This window comes from Bos mutus, chromosome 17 (assembly GCF_027580195.1).
Source record: "Bos mutus isolate GX-2022 chromosome 17, NWIPB_WYAK_1.1, whole genome shotgun sequence".
In the NCBI taxonomy this organism is placed as follows: domain Eukaryota; kingdom Metazoa; phylum Chordata; class Mammalia; order Artiodactyla; family Bovidae; genus Bos; species Bos mutus.
This window is the reverse complement of record NC_091633.1, coordinates 13,986,506-14,005,273: the sequence shown is the minus strand read 5'-3', so window position 1 is coordinate 14,005,273 and position 18,768 is coordinate 13,986,506. Positions and strand designations below refer to the sequence as shown.

At 40.2% G+C, this 18,768-nt stretch overlaps 2 protein-coding genes across 3 annotated transcripts in view; one reads left to right on the top strand and one right to left on the bottom strand.

The window, feature by feature from the left end:
• Positions 1-4,277: 4,277 nt before the first annotated feature.
• LOC138991418 (collagen alpha-2(I) chain-like) lies at positions 4,278-5,047 on the bottom strand. Its single transcript, XM_070385569.1, has 2 exons — positions 4,553-5,047; positions 4,278-4,463 (listed from the first exon to the last, which is right to left on the bottom strand). Exons 1-2 carry the CDS (start codon positions 5,045-5,047, stop codon positions 4,278-4,280), a joined length of 681 nt encoding a protein of 226 aa, XP_070241670.1.
• Positions 5,020-18,768, top strand: part of MED13L (mediator complex subunit 13L) — a 279,235-nt gene continuing 265,486 nt past the window's right edge. For both annotated transcript variants that reach the window (XM_070386094.1, XM_070386093.1), the window contains exon 1: positions 5,020-5,152. In XM_070386094.1, the coding sequence (XP_070242195.1) occupies positions 5,081-5,152 (72 nt within the window). In that variant the 5' untranslated portion in view covers positions 5,020-5,080. The remainder of the gene's footprint in view (positions 5,153-18,768) is intronic.

The following is an 18,768-nucleotide window of genomic DNA, read 5'->3' as shown; positions in this document are numbered from 1 at the left end:
TCATTCCAACAAGTACTGCTCCCAGTGAGACCAACTGAGAGCATCGCTCGACGAAAATCTTCTGGAATTAGTTAACAGAAAACACATAATCTTCCATCAGGATAACTCAAGACCAAACGTTTCTTTGATGACCAGGCCAAAACTGCTACAGCTTGGCTGGGAAGTTCTGATTCATTCACCGTATTCGTCAGACATTGCACCTTCAAATTTCCGTTTATTTCAGTCTTTACAAAATTCTCTTAATGGAAAAAATTTCAATTCCCTGGAAGACTGTAAAAGACACCTGGAGCAGTTCTTTGCTCAATGAGATAAAAAGTTTGGGGAAGATGGAATTATGAAGTTGCCTAAAAAATAGCAGAAGGTATTGGAACAAAACAGTGAATACGTTGTTGATCTAAGTTCTTGGAGAAAATGAAAAATGTGTCTTTTACTTTTACTTAAAAACTGAAGGAACTTTATTGGGCCAACCAATATGATTTGGTATGATCTTGGAGGAAGCCAAATAAGGACTCCTAATAATTTGGTTGAGTTTGGTGATCTTAGTGGTAGAGATTTTCCTTGGCATGCTCCCATGCTGTTTAACCTGTTACAGCTAGCATTTTGTTACTTTTGTTATTTACGATAAACTACATCCAATGAAACTAAGGTTAAAGGGAAAAAACCTCCAAGTGATGTGACTGGATGCTACATTCCGTTGTACAAGGACAGACAAGTGATTTGTGATTGTTGTGATTTATTGATCACTGTGCTAAGATCTCTCTCTGTGCTATCGCTCTGGGAGGTCAACTCATGGAACAGGGGTTAAGTGACCTGCTTAAGGCTGCACAGCTAGCACATGACAGAGCAGAGACTGCAACCCAGGTGTGTCTTACTCTGAAGCCGTCTTCTTAACTCCTACAAAATACTCCCACCCTGCAGCTGTGGCGGCTTCCTGTGGTCTTTCTAACAGGGTGGTTCCTCCTCCGGTCAGGTTTTTGCTTCCATTTTCTCTCTGCCATGACATTTGGTAACCATGAAAGGGAACTAACCTGTCATTCTTAGAATAGGACCTGAGACTTGTGCAGAGGGGCCCATCCATTTCCTGCCTGGGCAGTTAGGCATTTTCACAAAGAGGGAAACTCATGAACGTCATGAACGAGGATGCTTCTTATGAGCCCCCCACATGGGGAACTGGACTCAGAAGTGCCTGGTGTCTTGCTGCTGCCTAGTCGCCAGCATGGCTTTTTTTTTGTTTTGATTTTATCTCCTGAGGCTATCCATCAACTCCCATTGCTTTCTCTATTAAGGGCTCTGCAGATATTTATCAGTCATCTCTACAGTGCAGAGTCAAAGGGTTTCATTGCTAGAAATGACTTAGCATGGAGGATCACCTGGGCTGCCTTTTCACACAGGAGGAAACGCCCAGAGAGGTCGGGTGGTTTGTCTAAGATAACAGGGCTGCTCAGGGGCCCACTTGAGACTAGAACCCAGTTCTCTTGGGTCCTCATTCTGTTACTCATGTTGCTGAGGCAATTGCACACTGCACTTCTGGCCTTTTCTTTTCCACTCTGGGGCTTTTGCTTTGACAGCCGAAGAGCTCTCCCTAGATGAGGTTTTCTCTTTTTTTTTTTCCTCCCAATTTGCTTTATTTGCTATTTATTTTTATTTGATTCCAAAATTTGATTTCAATTTTATCTATTGATTTGTGTTGTTTAAAACTTACTGTATTGAATAGGTAATATACACATTTGGCTAAAAAAATGCAAAACAGTGAAAAGTGATTTCTCTCCCTATTCTCTCTATCCCCAGAGAAAACTGATATTACCATTATCTCTGGTGCAACCTTCCAGGGATATCTCAATTAATAATCTCTTTTTGAGATTATTCTGTATAAGTATACATAGTGCTAACTCATTATTTTTAACAGCTGCATGGAATTAAATTATACTGTTCACTACTCCCCAAATGATGGACATGGAAGTTGCTTTCTACAAAGAGGCTTTAGTTCACATCCTTGCTCTATAGGTCTTTACACATCTGTGCAGAATTGCTAGGTCAAATGGAAGGTGCATTATAAATTTTGCTCTTTTCCAAATTGACACCCAAAGCTGCAGTGCTAATTTATATTCCCACTGACAGCGTGTACGAGTTCTGCTTCCCTTCACAGTTGCCTAAGCTTTTAAAATATTGTCAATACTTATTATAGCTTTAATTTCTGTTTTTCTTATGATGAGTGTCTCAGTCCGCTTGTTGGGCCGCTCCAACAAATTACCATAGACTGACTTGCTTAAACAAATAAAAGAGAAATTTATTTGTCACAGTTCTGGAGGTTGGTAAGTCTAAGATCAAGGTGCTAGCCAATTTGGTTTCTTGTAAGAATGCTTTTCTTGGTTTTTGTCTTCACAGGGCAGAGCCAGTTGAGGTGGGGGAGGGCAAAGTAGGCAGGGAGAGAAAGAGAAAGAAGGAGGGAGGGAGAGCGTTTGAAGGCTGGAAGTCTTTGCTGTCTCTTCTTACAAGGGCACTACTGCAATCATGAGGGCCACACCCTTGTGAACTAATTACCTGCCAAAAGCTCTATCTCCACATACCATCACACTGGGGATGAAAGTTTCAGCAGATTAATTCTAGGGAAACACAAACACTCGGTCCATTGCAACAAGTGAGGTTGAACATCTTTTTATATATTTAAGAGCAATATGTCTTTCCTACTCTGTAAACTGTCCATGTCCTTTTATCATTTTTCAATTAGGTTGCTTTGGGAGACTTAAAAAAAAAACAACTTACTGAAGAATGAGAATTTGTTGACCAGTTATGTAAGATGAAAGCCTCCTGGCATAGAAACACACCTGGATATGATAGACCATCACTCTGATTGCTCAGACCCAAGTAACATCATGCATGTTGAAAAAGTGCTCTTTTCCCCCCATTTGCATCAATACATCTTAATAGAAATGCATGAAATTGCTCTGAAGTCAGTGGGTCAGCAACTGGGATCTCTTTCTGACAGACTGGGACATGAGGCTCAGAGAGTTAAACTGTTGTGACAAGGTAATACAACCATGGGTGCCAGAGTCATCTATAGGCACTTGTTGACACAACCTTCTGGACTCAGGCTTGGGCTCTGAAGCCAGATAAACCTGGGCTTGAGCCGCTCACTAACGGCAGAGCTTGGAGGTGTCACTGCACTTCTGAGCTTTGACTTACAGTCTAAGGATAATAACAGTATCCTAATGCGGTTGTTCTGAGGACTATGTGAAATAATGTAGGTACATTCGTTATACCGTAGTGTCAGTCATGATAATACACATTATAACATGCTACTCCTGAGTTTTGCTTTAGCAGTAATTTGTGGTAATTCCAAAGCTCAATTCATATATCTAATACTGTTCTCCTTTTATTACACTGCTTCTTTCTTGTTTTCCATTCGTCCCTGTTTTAATCCAGTCCATCTGGCTTTTCCACGTTTGCGGGCTTGTTAATGAAGAAGTTATCTCCTTCCCACCTTCGCGGGGAGCATGAGCTCTGAGGTCTGATAGAGAGCCTCCTCATACTGTTATTTCTCTGGACTCCCACGCTGTTATGCTTGGGAAATGTTGGTTATTGACTGAATGGAGCCAGGCGGGAAAGTCTGCCCCAAATCCACCCCAGAAGTGTCTGGTAGTTTAAAAAACACATATATTTATATCCTGGCACAAAGCAAGAGGTCAGAAAGCATTTCTGCAATGCATGCATGCATGCACACAGCGCCTACGAGTAAGGGCTTAAAAGGCATTTCTGGATTCAGTGCATAGTGCATGGTACACAATAAGCACTTCCTGGGCTAGGCTTAAAAATCTTAATGCAAGAGCTTCGCTTCGCTGTGTGCCTGAGCGCAGGGGTTCGAATCCCACCCCCTCCTCTTTCCAGCTGCGCGACCTCGGGTAAGTGTCTTAAGCTCTTTGTGCTTCAGTTTTCTCATCTGCAAAACGCGGACCACGGAGTGACACCTCGAGGAGACACTCCGAAGCACTTGGATCTGCTGTCTGGCCCATGGCGGGCCTCTGCCACCCAGTCGGCCGGGGCGAGCGAGGGCACAGGCAAGGGGCCCCGAGCCCTCCACAGCTACGGCCACGGGCGTTCCCGGGGCTCGCGGTCGCGCCCGGCAAAGATTCGTGCACCCGAGGGGGCGGGGCGCGGGGCGGCCGGCGCGGCGGCTGACTGCCCGCCCGCCTCGGAGCCGCGCCGCCCGCACTTCTTTCTCTCCCTCTCTGTCTCCGTCTCCCTCCCTCTCTCCGCCGGAGAATCCAGCCGCACTCGGCTCAGCAGCGCCACCAGCGAACAGCCGCGGCCGCCGCTCCGGCCCCTCCCCCGCCCCCTCCATTTCCCCCCCCGTGCGGCCGGCGCCCGTCACGTGACAAGGCTCCAGCCAATGGCGGGCCGAGCCGCGGTCGGCGGCCGCCATTGCTGTCAGAGCGAGCGAGCCCGGGGAGGGAGGAGAAGCGAGGCTGACTGGGGAGGAGGGGGGGGTGGGGGAGGAAGAGGAAGGAGGGGACGTCGCTCGGCTGCCGGGGTCGCCCGCTGGCTTCGTCCGCACCCCCCCCTTCGCGAGTTCGCGCTCCGCGGCGGCGGCGGCTCCGAAGCGGCGGCGGCGACTACAGGGCTCGCCTCCCCTCACGCGCCGGCGGGGGCTGAGGGGGAGTCGGTGGCTGGAGATAAACAAGGCGGCGGCAGCAGCGGCGGCGGCGGCTGAGGAACAGGGAAGGCGGAGGCGGCGGCCGGCCCGCAGCGCCGGCCCGGGAGGCAGCGGGGGCCCTGAGAGGCGGGGAGGGCGCCGGGCCGCGCGGACAGCGCCCCCCGCCGCCGCGGGAGCAGCCGCCGCCGCCGCCCGAGCAGGAAGGAGCCGCGCGGCCGCCGCGGACCCCCGCCGGCCCGGGCCCGCCGCCCCGGCGCGGCGTCGCCGCGGCGCCTCCCGCCCGCCCGCCGGCCCGCGCGTCCTCCCCCGGCGGCGGCGGCGGCCGGGCCGCCCCACGCTCCCCGGCGAGGCGCCGCCGCCCGGCCCGGCCTCGCCTCGGACGCCTCGCTCCGACATGCCCCGCTCTGGCGGCCGGGCTCGCGGAGGATCATGACTGCGGCAGCGAACTGGGTGGCGAACGGGGCGAGCCTGGAGGATTGTCACTCCAACCTCTTCTCGCTGGTGAGTAGCCGGGCTGCGGGGAGGGGGCTGTGCCGTGGGGTGGGGGGGGTCGACCTCCGCCGCCGACCAACTTTCTCCTCCCGCCGCCGGGACTTCGCCCCTCCCTCGCCTCTCCCCGCCGTTCTCTCTCGCCGATTCTCCCCCTTTTGGATCGTCTCTCCCTCGCCTTGGATCCCATCCAGTGTTTATTTGGCTCTTTAAAAATCATTTGTGAGCGCGGCGCTCGGCGTGGAATTTGCATGTGGAAGTCTCAAAGCTGCGGATTCTGGGTCGCACTTCGAACGCCCACCCTCTGTTGCAGTCGCACTCCCCTTCCCCTCCCTTTCCCCCTCTTTTCCCCTCCTAAATGTGGAAGGCTTTTGCCTTGTGTTGCCCGCGCCTGCGATAAGCAGCTTTTTTTCCCCCTTGTGTCGGATCGGCTGCCCGCCCGCCCGCCTTTTAAAATTTTAAAAAATTCCATAATGACACCTGCAATTTCGCCCGAAAACAGTTGATTGAATGCGATTGTGTCAGTAAAGGACTCTTGCACCCGAAGCTCCGGCGATTGTAAACATCGACAGCCGCCTGCCTCTCGGGGCTTACTACGCTGGAGAGCCTTAAAGCCATTGCACCGAGCCGACGGAAGGTGGAGAAAGCTTTTTTTTCTTTCTCTCCTCCTGTGTCTTTTAAAAACTGTTTTCTCTCTGCTCACAACGAATCCACACACACACACACAAAGCAACAAGCTGGGCGGTTTGATAACATCGCTTTTATCTGCCTTCGCCTCTCTCGCGCTCTCTCTCTAATAATTGACAACTTTTCCTTTGGATTTGAATCGCCTGCCTTAATCTTAAAGCAGTTAGGGTGTCAATTGTTCTCCTGGAAGCCTGGCATTCGACGACGGCGTCTAGATTCATCGAAATTAAAAATGTATAGGGTTCCAGCAACTCTTTCCTGGCGGTGGCAGTGACATTTGGTGGTAAATGCCATCTTTGCTTTTTTTTATTGGGTCGTATTACCTAGCTCTGAAAACATTCACGTTGTTAAACCTGGCGTTTAGACTAATAATTGCAGTGCGTGGTCTTTAAATATGTGCTTTGTGCATGAGTAACTGTATGTATAGCTATGTGCCCGGGAGACTACGAATTTGTTTAAATATTGAGCAAAGATTTGTAAACAGATGTAAGGCAATTATGTTTCAAGCGTGGAATATAATTGGAAAATTGGCTGAACGGTTTGTTTAATTTAGACTTTAAAAAACCTAACTTTGTTTAAGTGGTGTACCCTTTTTGGGGGACTGCCTTTAGAGAAGATGCATTTTGGAAATTGTTTTCCATAACATCTCCTGTACATAGAGCTTTATTTCCTTTTAATCTTTGTTTACACTGGATACATAATTTAGTGTTCAAATTGTAATTAGTTACATTTAATTATGGGTAGCATAGATGCTTTTTTTTTTTTTCCTTAGAGACTAGTGGAGAAATACAAATTCTTGCCAACTTTTCAAATGGAAGCTTTATTAAATATATTTCATTATACAGATTAAAAAAAATGAAGACAAGCGATTTTTACCTTCTGAGACCGAGTGACATAGTATCTGTGCTTTTACTGTAGTAATGGCAGGTCAGTTTTTTTCCTCCCCACATTTTTTTTGGATATTTAATCTTAAAATTCAGTTACAAGTTGTGATTCTCCCTTTCAGTCCTGTGATAACTTGCCCTTGCTTTTTTTCTTCTCTCAGTCTCTCATTTAGTATCACTCAGATTCTCAGGGACTTCCATAGGTTAGCAAACATTGACTAAGGGGTATTTAAATGGTTTTTGTTTGCTGACTGGTGACCGCATTGACACTTTATCAGGAAATTAAAATGACCAAATAGATCAGTGTTAGTGAGGAGAGATTCCCCCAAATTACCATATATCATGCTGACTGATAATGTCTTGTATATATGTGGCTATTTTGTATACAGTACCTTTCATGTAGGAATGAAAATACATGTGTAGCCAGTCTTCAGTATATATCATTTCTTTTTTTATCCCTTTTTTTTTAAAGCTTAAGTAAGAATGATAATGTTTCTAAAGATGTTTAAATGTTTTGGAGAAACTATTTGTAGGAGAGTGTACAATTTGTAGGAGAGAAACAATTTGTATACTTCTGTGCTTTCTGACTTTCTAAAGGTTTGTGCTTAAACCAGGAATTGATTTTTGAGTATACTTTTTTTTAAACAGAATTATTCTTTAGGTAGCAACTTTGAAATGCAGAAATGCTTTTTTTTTTTTGAAAGACGGTGGAATGTCTGTATTCTCTTATAGATGGAGGTTGGATAGCTGGTTATTAAAAAATTACAAATCCGTTAAGGAGCTGCTGATACTGTAAATTTTTCTTGCTCCAAATTGAGCATTTTCTTGAAAATCAGATACAGCAGCAACCTGGAATTTCAAAAATATGTTGCCTAAAATACATTGTATAGAATAATTAATTCCAAAGGAGATAAAATCATCACCTGTTCAAAATAAAGCATGTATTATAAAAACTCTTAGTATATAATATTAGCATATAGTTTTCTTTTTGACCTGTAGTTTTTTTGAGCAGAGAAAAGTATTGCTTATAGAGAATTTACCTAAATACTCTTATTAATGTGGATTGAAATGTAAGCTAGAGCTGATAAAGTTCTGTACCACATTAACGACCCACCCACTTTCTGTTACCTCAAGGTGTTCACCTGGCTTAGCAGGAGTTGATTTGGGCAGTCAGATGCCTTAAAGATTTTTGTTAGTCCTTTACTTAGTTTGTCTTCTGATATTCTACTGCATGGCATCATCATATTTCCTAAATTCTTTGTCAACCCTGCTTCTTTTCCTAACATGTGAAAAATGCCATTGTGCATACATGATATGGGTTATTCTTGGCAGTTGTGAGATTTGTAGCTACTGCATTAAATGCTTGCCTGACTGTGCCTTTGTGACTCAGAACTGTTTTCTCATGCTGTCCATCACATTTCCGGGAGACTCTTGTTATGTATTCACTCAGTTATAATTCAGTTAAGTGTGTTAAATCTGCCCTTTTGGAGAGTGTACAAATGCTCTATGGGATGTCAACTCACCCTTGTGGAAAGACATATTATAATTTCCTGATGTAAGTATATCTTTACTTTTGTTTCTTTCTGTTTTCTTATTCAAGATGATACAGAGAAAAGTGGTTTTATGTCCTTCATAAAGTATATATATATACTCTTTGACACAGGGCAGTTTAATTCTTAGTTATGTATGCCCCACATTCTTGTTGTTTTATTTGCATAGAATCTTCCTAATTATGGGGTAGTTGGGGGATGGTATCAAATTCTTCCTTCCTAAATTGAAATACACATTAGTACATAATTCCTATTAAGGACCATTCATTCAATATTTGAAGATTTTACAGTAATCTCTCATTGACCTGCTTTCTTTTTTCTTGAGATTTATTTTTATTTTTTTGCAGAGAGGGAAGATAGTTGTAGAAACTTTGAGATTTGTTCTTTTGAGTTAGAACCAGATGGGGAGGACCATCAATTGAAAATGAGGAAGAAGGAATGATTAATTTTCTCAAATGCCAGTACTTGATACAGAGTATTTTTTTATCTGAGTTTCCAGTGTTAGTATTTACACGTGAAGCGTCTGTTTTTCATGATGGTTCATTTTGTTTAATGATATTTATATTTTTTTAAATAGCAATAATTGCTTACCCGGTAGTAGTTGCTGTATTAACCTCCAATTGCTAGTAAATATTTTTAAGTACATAATAGACAGCAATTTAAGGCATAGCATAGCAGTTTACTGGACCGTTTTAAAGAGCCATTTGTACGTGTGATGAGTTCATAATTTTAAAGAGAAAATAATGTACGCAGGACTTGTATGCTACAAAATATGTTGCTGTGTTATTGCTTGAAGAGTTAGTTCATTGAGAGGAAGTTAGGTTGCGGCTGCTGCTTTGTGAGAATAAAGGCAGGGGGTGCCTTACGACAATGAGTGTTGAGTTTTATGCCAGGTGCTTATGTAGTTTAGCACTTTCTTTGGAATATTTTGGTCATTTTCTTCATGACTGTATTAGGTATTTGGGGGAAAAACAGCCTTTTAAGGCATTCTTTAAATAAAATTAAGTTATAGTAGTGGATTATATTAATTAGGCATGGAAAGATTCATCTTTTTTGTTCACGGGCTAATTTAGCCTAGTTAATTCTGAATTAATTGTATTCATCAAACATTTTCAAAGGTCTTCTCTGCTCTTGAGATTAATAAGAAAAATACTCTGTCCCCACTTTATACTATAGTCTATGTATTATATATTGACAAAAGATAGGCATATTCTATAGTAATGTTTAAGTTATTTAAAATTGAGGTGAAATTCAGTGTAAATAGTATTAAGGTTATTTATCTGGATTTTTGGAAGTAATTCAGCTTTTTCCCAAAGTTTGATTCAGAGATAGACTAGATTGTTTTCTTTTTGGCGGCTTGGATCTTAGTTCCCAGACCAGGGATCAAACCCATGCGCTGGAAGAGAGTCCTAACCCCTGGACCGCTTGGGGATTCCTAGACTAGATGTTTTTCTGAATGGTTTAATTTGTTTTCAGTAGGGGAAAAGCATAATCTTCTCCTTTGAAATAGTAGTAGAAGGTACTGATTTATTGTTGTTTTGAAAGTGGATGATATATTTATTTCACAGAAGTTAGCTACTGTAAGAGATTAGACGAAGTTTATGAGAATTAGTAATACGGTTGAATATTAGATGTTACTACTGAGCTATGCACTGCAGCCATTTATTAGAAATGGAGAAAAAGAGTTTCTGTGGCATTTCTTTTATTGTCCTTTATTTAAAATGTGTTATGTGCTAACTTGCTTTACAGAGTGTGTGTTGTGGCTACCAGAATTTCTATTTTGTCATTGTGTAAACATTGCTATTTCAAAAAATTGCATTTAGTGCATTGCAAAATGAGGTAATTAGGTAGTCTAAAAATGTGCTGTGGGGGGTAGTTAAAAAATTTGCAGGCACACATTTTTGTTTCATAGAACTGGTTTAGAGATTTGGAATTAATGAATCAACGGTTGTAATGTGTACTGGAATTTCGGACTTTCCTTCTCTCTTGAGTCATTTAACTTCTATCCAGTTCAGATAATTTCCTTTTATAGTATGTGCTTTCATTGTTTATTCGAAAGATTTGAAGGTGTTAGCTTTGTTCTGTTGGGGGAATTCACTTCATTACATAGGGGAGATGATTTTCCATTAATCTTGGTAAATATTAACATAAACGAGGAATTGTAAATTCGTGTTCATTTGCATGAATGAAATATGTATGTGTGCTCAATTTTTGTTGAGTATAAAGTCACTTATGTACATCAGCATGGTTTTCTATCTTTGCTTTAGTTTACACAAAAATAGTTTTAAATGCTTTTAATATGTGATTGGTGTTTCTTTTAGAGGCAGCTCCCCCACCGCACTACTTTGTTGTGTACTTAATTTTTGAAATCATCTGTACTATAGATTGGATTCTCTTGTCATAAATTGGCTATCATAGTTTTCTTTTAGGAACTCCTGTTTTACTTGCATTTGTATTAACATGTTTTAGTTATGTTTGTTGGAATAAAGTTGTTTTCCTTTTTTAAGCTAATAAAATGTCTTAGAGTACATTTGGATTCTAGTCAAGAAAGATGGTTTTTTTGTTGTTGTTCTTTCTAGATGAGAATTAGAAGAATCAATGGTGTCCAAGGGAGAATGTTTACGCCATTGGCATTTCCATACTCTGTAGTTTATTATGTATATTTCTGAATGTTTATTTTCTCATTCTAGATAAATTGTGGTAGTCTTATTAAAGCTGTATTTCTACTACTGTGAAATAGTACAGAGCCCTGGTCGACAGCTTTCTGCATTTTGTACTTTTTCCAAGTACAGTGAAATTCCATTACTGTTAAAGGAACATCCTGAATTGATTCTTTTAAAATTTCACTTGTGCCTTTATTTTACATTGTTTAAATTTGTAATTTAAAAAATGAAAAGGAAGATAAAGAGAATTAGGTAAATTCTCAGGTAAACATGTTTTCTCAATCTTCGCTAGATCTCTTTACTGTAATAATTGTCTTGATTTGTATTAAATCACTACATTAATTGGATATATTTAAGACATTTGGTATTAAAATTAAATTTGAAGAAATGATTTGTTTCAAATAAAATATATCATTAATTACGCACATAATTCTTTATAATACTAGTGGAAATTACAAAGATTGTTCACATAAAACATATTAAGTTGCATGAAAACCATGATCCTTCCCCTCACTCCCATCATTGATGTATTTCTGAGGAAGTATTTTTGCATGACACATAAAGTTCCCACAGTCCATCTGTGCTTAATTTGAGAGCTAATAAGTAAGGTATTCAAAAGAGTAAAATAGGTGTGAAAAAGCATTTTGTGTTGGCAGTTCACAGGATTGAGTAATAATGTTCTGAAGAGAAATAAGGAAAAACATACGTATGTCCAACTCAGGAACCAGCTCCTAGTTTTATTGCACACATACATGTTTGGCACAGTCCTCCTCATCTTTAACTAGGTCAAATGTCATCCCCCTGTGAAGATTTCCTTGACTCCCACAGATCGAACTTGTCACTCTTGCTCCTTCCATCTACCTCCTCTGTCTACCTCTGATAGTCATATGAACTTCCGTAGGGCAGTGACCCTGTCTAAGCCATCTTTGCATTCCCTTCATAGTTAAATACTGTTAACTCGGTTGAATGAATGAATGACTGGACAACTATTCTCTTTCCCACCTTGTTTCGTAAGGGAGTTCTCATTACCCATTTAGGCCCTGATCACACCATGTTGTTATTATTTTTGAGGTTTATTTAGCTGTTCAGCTCTGTGTTCTGAACATACATTGTTTAGGCTGTATGTACTGTTACTTGGTAATATTTTAGATGAGTTCTAGAAAATCTTTCTTAAAAATTTCCAGCTAATCAAGAGATGCATGCTTATATCCCAAAGGAGTAGGAATTTGGTTCCTATTTAGATTTTGTGTAAGGTGGTAGCAATCTAATAGATTTTGGAACCTGTTGGAGATTTTATTTGAGGTTTGATCCAAAATTCCTCCATTTTCATTCTCTAAGAGGTATCCTGTAAGAAGGCTTTTGCTTAATCTTCAGTTATAAGATAACTTTCTATGAGCTCAGTAAAACGGTAGTAAACTGGTAATAGGGAAAGTTGAGTGGTATTCAACACCCCCCCCCCCCCGCCTTTTTTTTAAACTAGTGACTAAATCTGGTCACATAATGGTTCTGTGCCTCATTTTCTCCTATAAACTTGATGGAAATACGGGAGTTTGTGAGAAATCATTTTGAGTATCTTTTAAGGAAAGCACTTTGGACGACTAGATAATGTTTTTTAGTAGTAAGAGTTTTCTGGCAAATTACAACTCAAGTTATAGAGTAACCCTAGACAGTTAACTAGGAAGTGGAACAGCAAAATTACTTGTTTTAAGTATGGCAGTTATGTTGAATTTGTGCTTTTTGAGGGGAGCAGAAGATTAAATTGTTCTTGTGTCTTTCTTTATAAATGAGCCATCTTGAGATGTCACAGCTTTTCATTTGTGTATATGATTCTCAGGTTGCACAGTGTGTCTTTAATAAGCTGGGTGATTTTGCTGTGCCAACCCAGAGCTCTGACTGGCTGAGACTGGAGATTGAACTGTGACTCTTATTTGGTAGTTTAAGCTATTAATTCCTTGGCAGCTCCAGAGTGCTCTTTGAACTTTAAATAGCAGTTCTATTAACATTTTGAGATTTGTCTCAGGGAATGTCAGAAATAGTACTTAATAAATATCTTTTTCTTTTTAAAGACTAAATCACATTTTAGTGTGACACACATGTCATAATCCTTACTTTGTTTTGAACAAAGTATATATCCTCAACTGCCAGCCAGTTTCTATTTTCCATTTAATAATGTGGTGACATCTAAAAATATTTAGACCTTGTTGAAGGAAGGAAAGCCCCTCTGCCCCAGTCTGTAGTTTTAGTCATGTTGATTATGAACAGTGTCCTAAGTTTTTATCCAAAGTGTAGAATTTTACATGTAGTGGTCTCCAGCATTCTAAATATTAGAAAAAGTTAATTTGTTCGTAAGTTTGCTTTTAAATAAAACCTACCCTTAATTCTGTCGCTACAAATGATAGTAAGCCTATTGTATTGTACTTAATTACTTGTATTATAGAACTCAGATGATATTTATGTGAGCATTTTTATGGGAAAGTTTAGGGTATTAGGAGTACCTTTCCTCTGATTATAGTGCTGGCTGTCAGAGCAGGCCCTCCCTAAAACCCATCTTAGCTCCAGGCAATGAGAATGAGGCCCACCCAGACTCTGGGCATGTTTGAAGGGTAGGAGAGAATAGCTGTCTGAAACAGAGTCTTGAAGAGGGCATGGAGAGGTGAGGGTGGCCTCTCCCCAATGGGAAGAACAGTTTTGGAACAAGGATTTAAGCAGATAGTCCCTTTCCTTTCTGAGGGTATCTGCTGCTGCTTCCTCTTTGCTGATGTCCTCCCTAAAATGTAGGGAGTAGTAACAGGTTCTGTGATGTCATCTTTGCGCTTTAGCTTTTCCCTTCTCTTTTTTCCTTCATTCACCCTTAAAGATAGTCTTTTCTACCTGCTATGTTATATGATAAATGAGCACTTATGAGCCTCAGTGAAGGGCAAAGGGAATTGGGGGTGAGATTGGATGGGGTAACTAATAAAGTATTTAGACAATTTTTTTGAATGTTAACGGTTAAGGACTGGGAAGCCTGGTGTGCTGCAGTCCATGTTGCAACGAGTCGGACACGACTAAGCAACTGAACAACAGATGCTTGAGAAATTTAGGATGTATATAATTTTTTTTCAAATAATGTACATACATTAGAAATGCTTGAAATCTGGCTTGGGTTTACAGAAGGGCTAATGAGCTTCCCTAGGGAATAGTAGTAAAATAGTAGTAAAGAATATGCATGTAATATAGGAGATGTGAATTGGAAGATCCCCTGGAGGAAGATCCCCTGGAGCGAAACGGCAACCCACTCCAGATTTCTTTCCTTGGAAATCCCACGGACAGAGGAGCCTGGCGGTCTATAGTCCATGGGGTCGCAAAAGAGTCCGAGATAGCTGGCTTAGCTACTAAACAAAGGGTTTGATATGTAGGATAAAGACCTGCATGTATATACTATTGATATTTAGTTTCTATAAGATTGTATATGGTAAGTGGAGAGGGAGAGCAACGTGAACAGGGAGCATAGTAACTCAACCAGAAAAACTTGGGAATTTTAAACTGGGTCTTGAAGGAATCGATGGATATGGCTTCTTAGAGGGGGATGGAAAGCTTGCATATTCTTTGGAAGCTCAGTTGTCAACTCTGTCTGTCCTTGAGAATATTTCCTAAGTGGTATATAGGAGAGCACTTCTAATCAATGGTCTTGGTTCCCTTTTAAAAAACAGTACAAAAAACTTACTGAAATCTGCTTTTTGTTAGGTGGAAAATTTGAAGTGTGGGCAGACTGATTTAGGTTAAGAAGTGGTGATGTTAAAATAATCAGTTTTCTAAAATAATTCAGTTTTGAACTTTAAAAAACAGTGCTATATTACGCAAAATGCTAATGACTAAAGTGACAAATATTTCAGAAACTGGACAGACGTGAATCTTAAATGAGCAGATGGGATATGAAACTAAAAGTGGGAGATAATCCAAGATGATATAGAAACTATTATGAGAAATGAATTGAGGAAAAACAAGTGTGTTAAATGGTATTACATTTAATAATATGTTTAAAAGCCTTTCTAGGATTGCTCTCTTACATAGACAAATTGGAATTGTTGAGCCGTGTAACCTATCGTTCTTTAAATTTTGTGCATTTAAAACAAATTAGATTTTGGTCTAGAATTACTTCTCATGAAGCCTAGACATTCAAGTCATGAATATATATGTTAAAGTGTTTTCAGTAGACAATATAATTTGCTTTATCTGATATAAAAATAATAAAGAAGGAATAATCGTAATTTTCAAAGACAGTTGTGGTGGACCTTGAAGGAAAGAGTTAAGGAGAGGAAGATGAGGAAGTTTCCTGTTTGGGCAGCTTGGTACTTGGTTGAAATCATTAACTATGCTTATTGAGGGTAGAACCTGAATTACAGCAGCTTGCAAAATGAATAAATGGTACACTTCGCAGTTGAAGAAACTTGATTGTGAAACAAGCGGTGATATGGGAGTGGGAAGGGTAAGAGACTGAAAGGTAGATGAAGGCAGTTTTTCAGAAGGCCAGAGCCTCATTTGTATTTGTAGGTTAGGAGCAACTGTAGTAGAGAGATGGAAAGAAAAATGAAAGATACGAGAGTAGTTGATAATCAATGAAACAATCAGGCTGGGGATGGTATTAAGAACCCAGGTGATGGGGTTAGCACTGGGAAAAGAGTAAGACACCTGAGAAATAAAAGCTGTGAGGGTGTAAGAAATGAGTAAGTGTGAAGGCAGTGGGACAATCTCAGTTGCAGCTTGAGTGCTTTTTAAGTTCAAAGACTAAAAGATACTGAGCTTGAGCCTGAATAAACATGTAAAAATTTTTTTAGTTAAAAATTTTGCATTTTACTTGATGTTCTTGTTACTATCAACCATTTTTGTTTTTATTTTCCTTTAATGGTTGTTTTAAGTAGGTCAAATGTCACTTCCTTTGGTTGTACACTTCACAATTACAAAACTAATTTTGAGCTAGTCACACTAGAACTAGAACACATGTGCCCAAATGAGAAGCTTTTCCTTTGAAATGGATTAGCTATTGATGCCATTGTCTAGTATCTTTTGGTCTTTTTCCTTTGGAATTTCTTTTAGAGACAGTTTAGTCAGCTGTCCTGAAAAGTCTTACTTTAAAGTATACTTCTTTGGTCAGTGTCTTTTCTCTTCTCTTGGTTCTGCTTTTTGCTGTAAATTATTGCTTATGTCAGTAATTTAGTGCCTTCTGATGGGGGTTTTACTGGTGTTGAGCAGAAGTCCTGGGAAGAACTCTGCTTTTGGCTATACAGTTGACCCTTGAACAACATGGGGTTGAACTGCATGGGTCCATTTATATTTAGGTGTATTTCAATAAATAAATACTACAGTATTATGTGACCTGCTCCATGGATTGAGTTCCATGGATAAGGAGAGCTGACTGAAGTTACACTGAATTTTCCACTCTTCAGGGCAGGCAGTTCAAGGCCAGCTGTACTGGATTGCATACATGATACATATATGCCAAGAGCTCCTTCCTTGCTTGTGCAGTTGCCTTCCAGGTTCTCTGTCTGGTGCTGCAGTGTGTTTGTTTCAGTACAGTTTCAGTGGAGGTGGATTTAGTGGTCCCTTGATTGGACTACATATTGGGAGTGCCATTTTTGCTCTCTGGGGATCAAGGCAGATTATCAGAAGAGGAGGAGTAGAATTGTAAGTTGTGCTCTGTCTGTGTCTGTCTAGCAAACGTCAGCATCCTCCTGAGCTTCATTTTTGGCTTCTTGTTTAGTCGCTAAGTTGTGTCTGACTCTTTTGAGATCGCATGGACTGTAACCCACCAGGCTCCTCTGTCCATGGGATTTCTTAGGCAAGAATATTGGAGTGGGTTGCCATTTACTTCCCCAGGGGATCTTCCTTACCCAGGGTTTGAACCCGTGTCTCTTGCATTGGCAGGCAGATTCTTTAACACTGAGCCATGTCGGCAGCCTCCTCAATTTTGGCTAAATGGAAGTAATTGTAAAGAAAAGCCTTAGGATAAATAAAGTATCCCATTGAGACAATTTCTTTAGGTTTTAACAGAAAGTTTGGCCTGTGAAACCAAAGTAACTTACCTTTGTCCACTGAGTGTTGCTTTACTCATTTGAGGCTGCCCACATAGTCAACTATGAGCTTCCTTGGTGGTTCAGACGGTAAACAATCCTCCTGTAATGTGAGAGACCTGGGTTCGATCCCTGGGTTGGGAAGATCCCCTGGAGAAGGAAATGGCCACCCACTCCAGTATTCTTGCCTGGAGAATCCCATGGACAGAGGAGCTTTGTAGGGGTACAGTCCATGGGGTCACAAAGAATTGGACACGAGGCAGCAAAGATTAGCACTTACGTGCGTATTTAGGATTTTACTTTCTCATGGTCTGCCTTAACATTCAGTGTTAGAGGAGGTGGTGCAGAGGATGTTTGATCTGTGGCAGGCATGCTTGTATTATTTAGATTGAGTTGCAGTGGCAAGGATTATTTTCTGCTTTTGAATTCAGGAATATCATGAGAGTTTTCTCAATCAGCTGTATTCCTATGGTTTTCATGTTACATAGATGATTTTATTTATAATAATTTCTCTTTAAAAAATACTTCTCACATTAAAAAATGAGAATTGAAATCCTGTCAAAAAGTGTGGCAGTGTAATCCTAGATCTGTAGATATTTGGGATAGATTTTAAATATTATTCTAAACAAATAACAGGCACTTTTAAATTTTACAGATGTATTTAACACTTGAACAGTTTAACATTTAGAATTTATACCAGAGCATAAATCTACATTGTAGCTACTGAAGACCATAAATGTTTACCTTCTAAGTTACTAAAAACTAAGTATATAAGTCTAAGTTACTAAAAACATTTTTCAAAGAGTATTGGTTTACATAACAAAGTGTTATCATGGGTATGGATTGAATCAAGTGTTGTGATCCTAAATAGACAAATTCTTTAGTTGTCTGTAAATTACTTGAGATATGTATGAAAATGATTTTTTGTTGCTGTTTGGTAATATCATGGTAAAACCGCGCTTTGCAACCCAGACAGATGGTGCGGTTCTTGAGTCTGTCTGCAAGCTCCTACAACACTTAATTACACAGCAGAATGATTCTCATGAGAACCCAGCCTTTGCTGTGTGTAAGCTAATGAACTGTCTTTTTTAGTAAATTTTATAAATTTGATTTGAAAAAGAAGTACTTGTTTTTAGGAAACTTTTCTAATAACTGTGTTAAGATGAGTAGCCTGGCTTGATAGTTTATATGGTGAACTCAAGAAATAGTCTAGATGGAAAACAAATGGGATTCAGTAAGGTAGGTGCTTTTCTTCTAAAGTGACTTAAACTTTGTTGTCAAACTTTCTCATATGGTAGATGTGATACGCTGTTAACAACTCCAAGAGCTGACTTTAACAAATTCCAGAAAACTGAGAAATCTGTCGATATGTGTTAACATTCATTTAAAAGATAACTGTTGATTTTAGAATCCTTGTCGTCCACCTTACATTTTAATATTGGAATTGAAAATAAAAAATATTTGAAATAGTGAAATTCAGTTTTAACACATTAGGTGGATAGAACTTTATTTTAGCTATTTTGTAAAAGTTGAGTTTGGAGGTAATAGTATGTGGTTGAGATAAATAAATTTATCAGTTACATAAATAATTACATACATAATATATTAAGAGTTTGTTTCTAGATACCCTTGGAAATTGTTCTTTTGTTGAGTTTACTTATTTTTATTTAATGCTTATAATAGATAGGAGACAATCCTGAAAGATGATGTTTGATGCTATACTGGATGACATGAAGGAGCTGGAAGTTCATTCTGTATGCACAGGGGAGTTCCTGAAGGCTACTGAGGAGAATA

What these genes read in the sequence shown, in the direction of transcription:
- LOC138991418 (XM_070385569.1), bottom strand. Translation starts at nt 5,047, where the DNA reads ATGTCGGAGCGAGGCGTCCGAGGCGAGGCCGGGCCGGGCGGCGGCGCC. An exon ending in GCGAACTCGCGAAGGGGGGG is followed by an intron (nt 4,464 to 4,552) that starts GTGCGGACGAAG and finishes CTCCCCAGTCAG; the next exon opens with CCTCGCTTCTCCTCCCTCCC.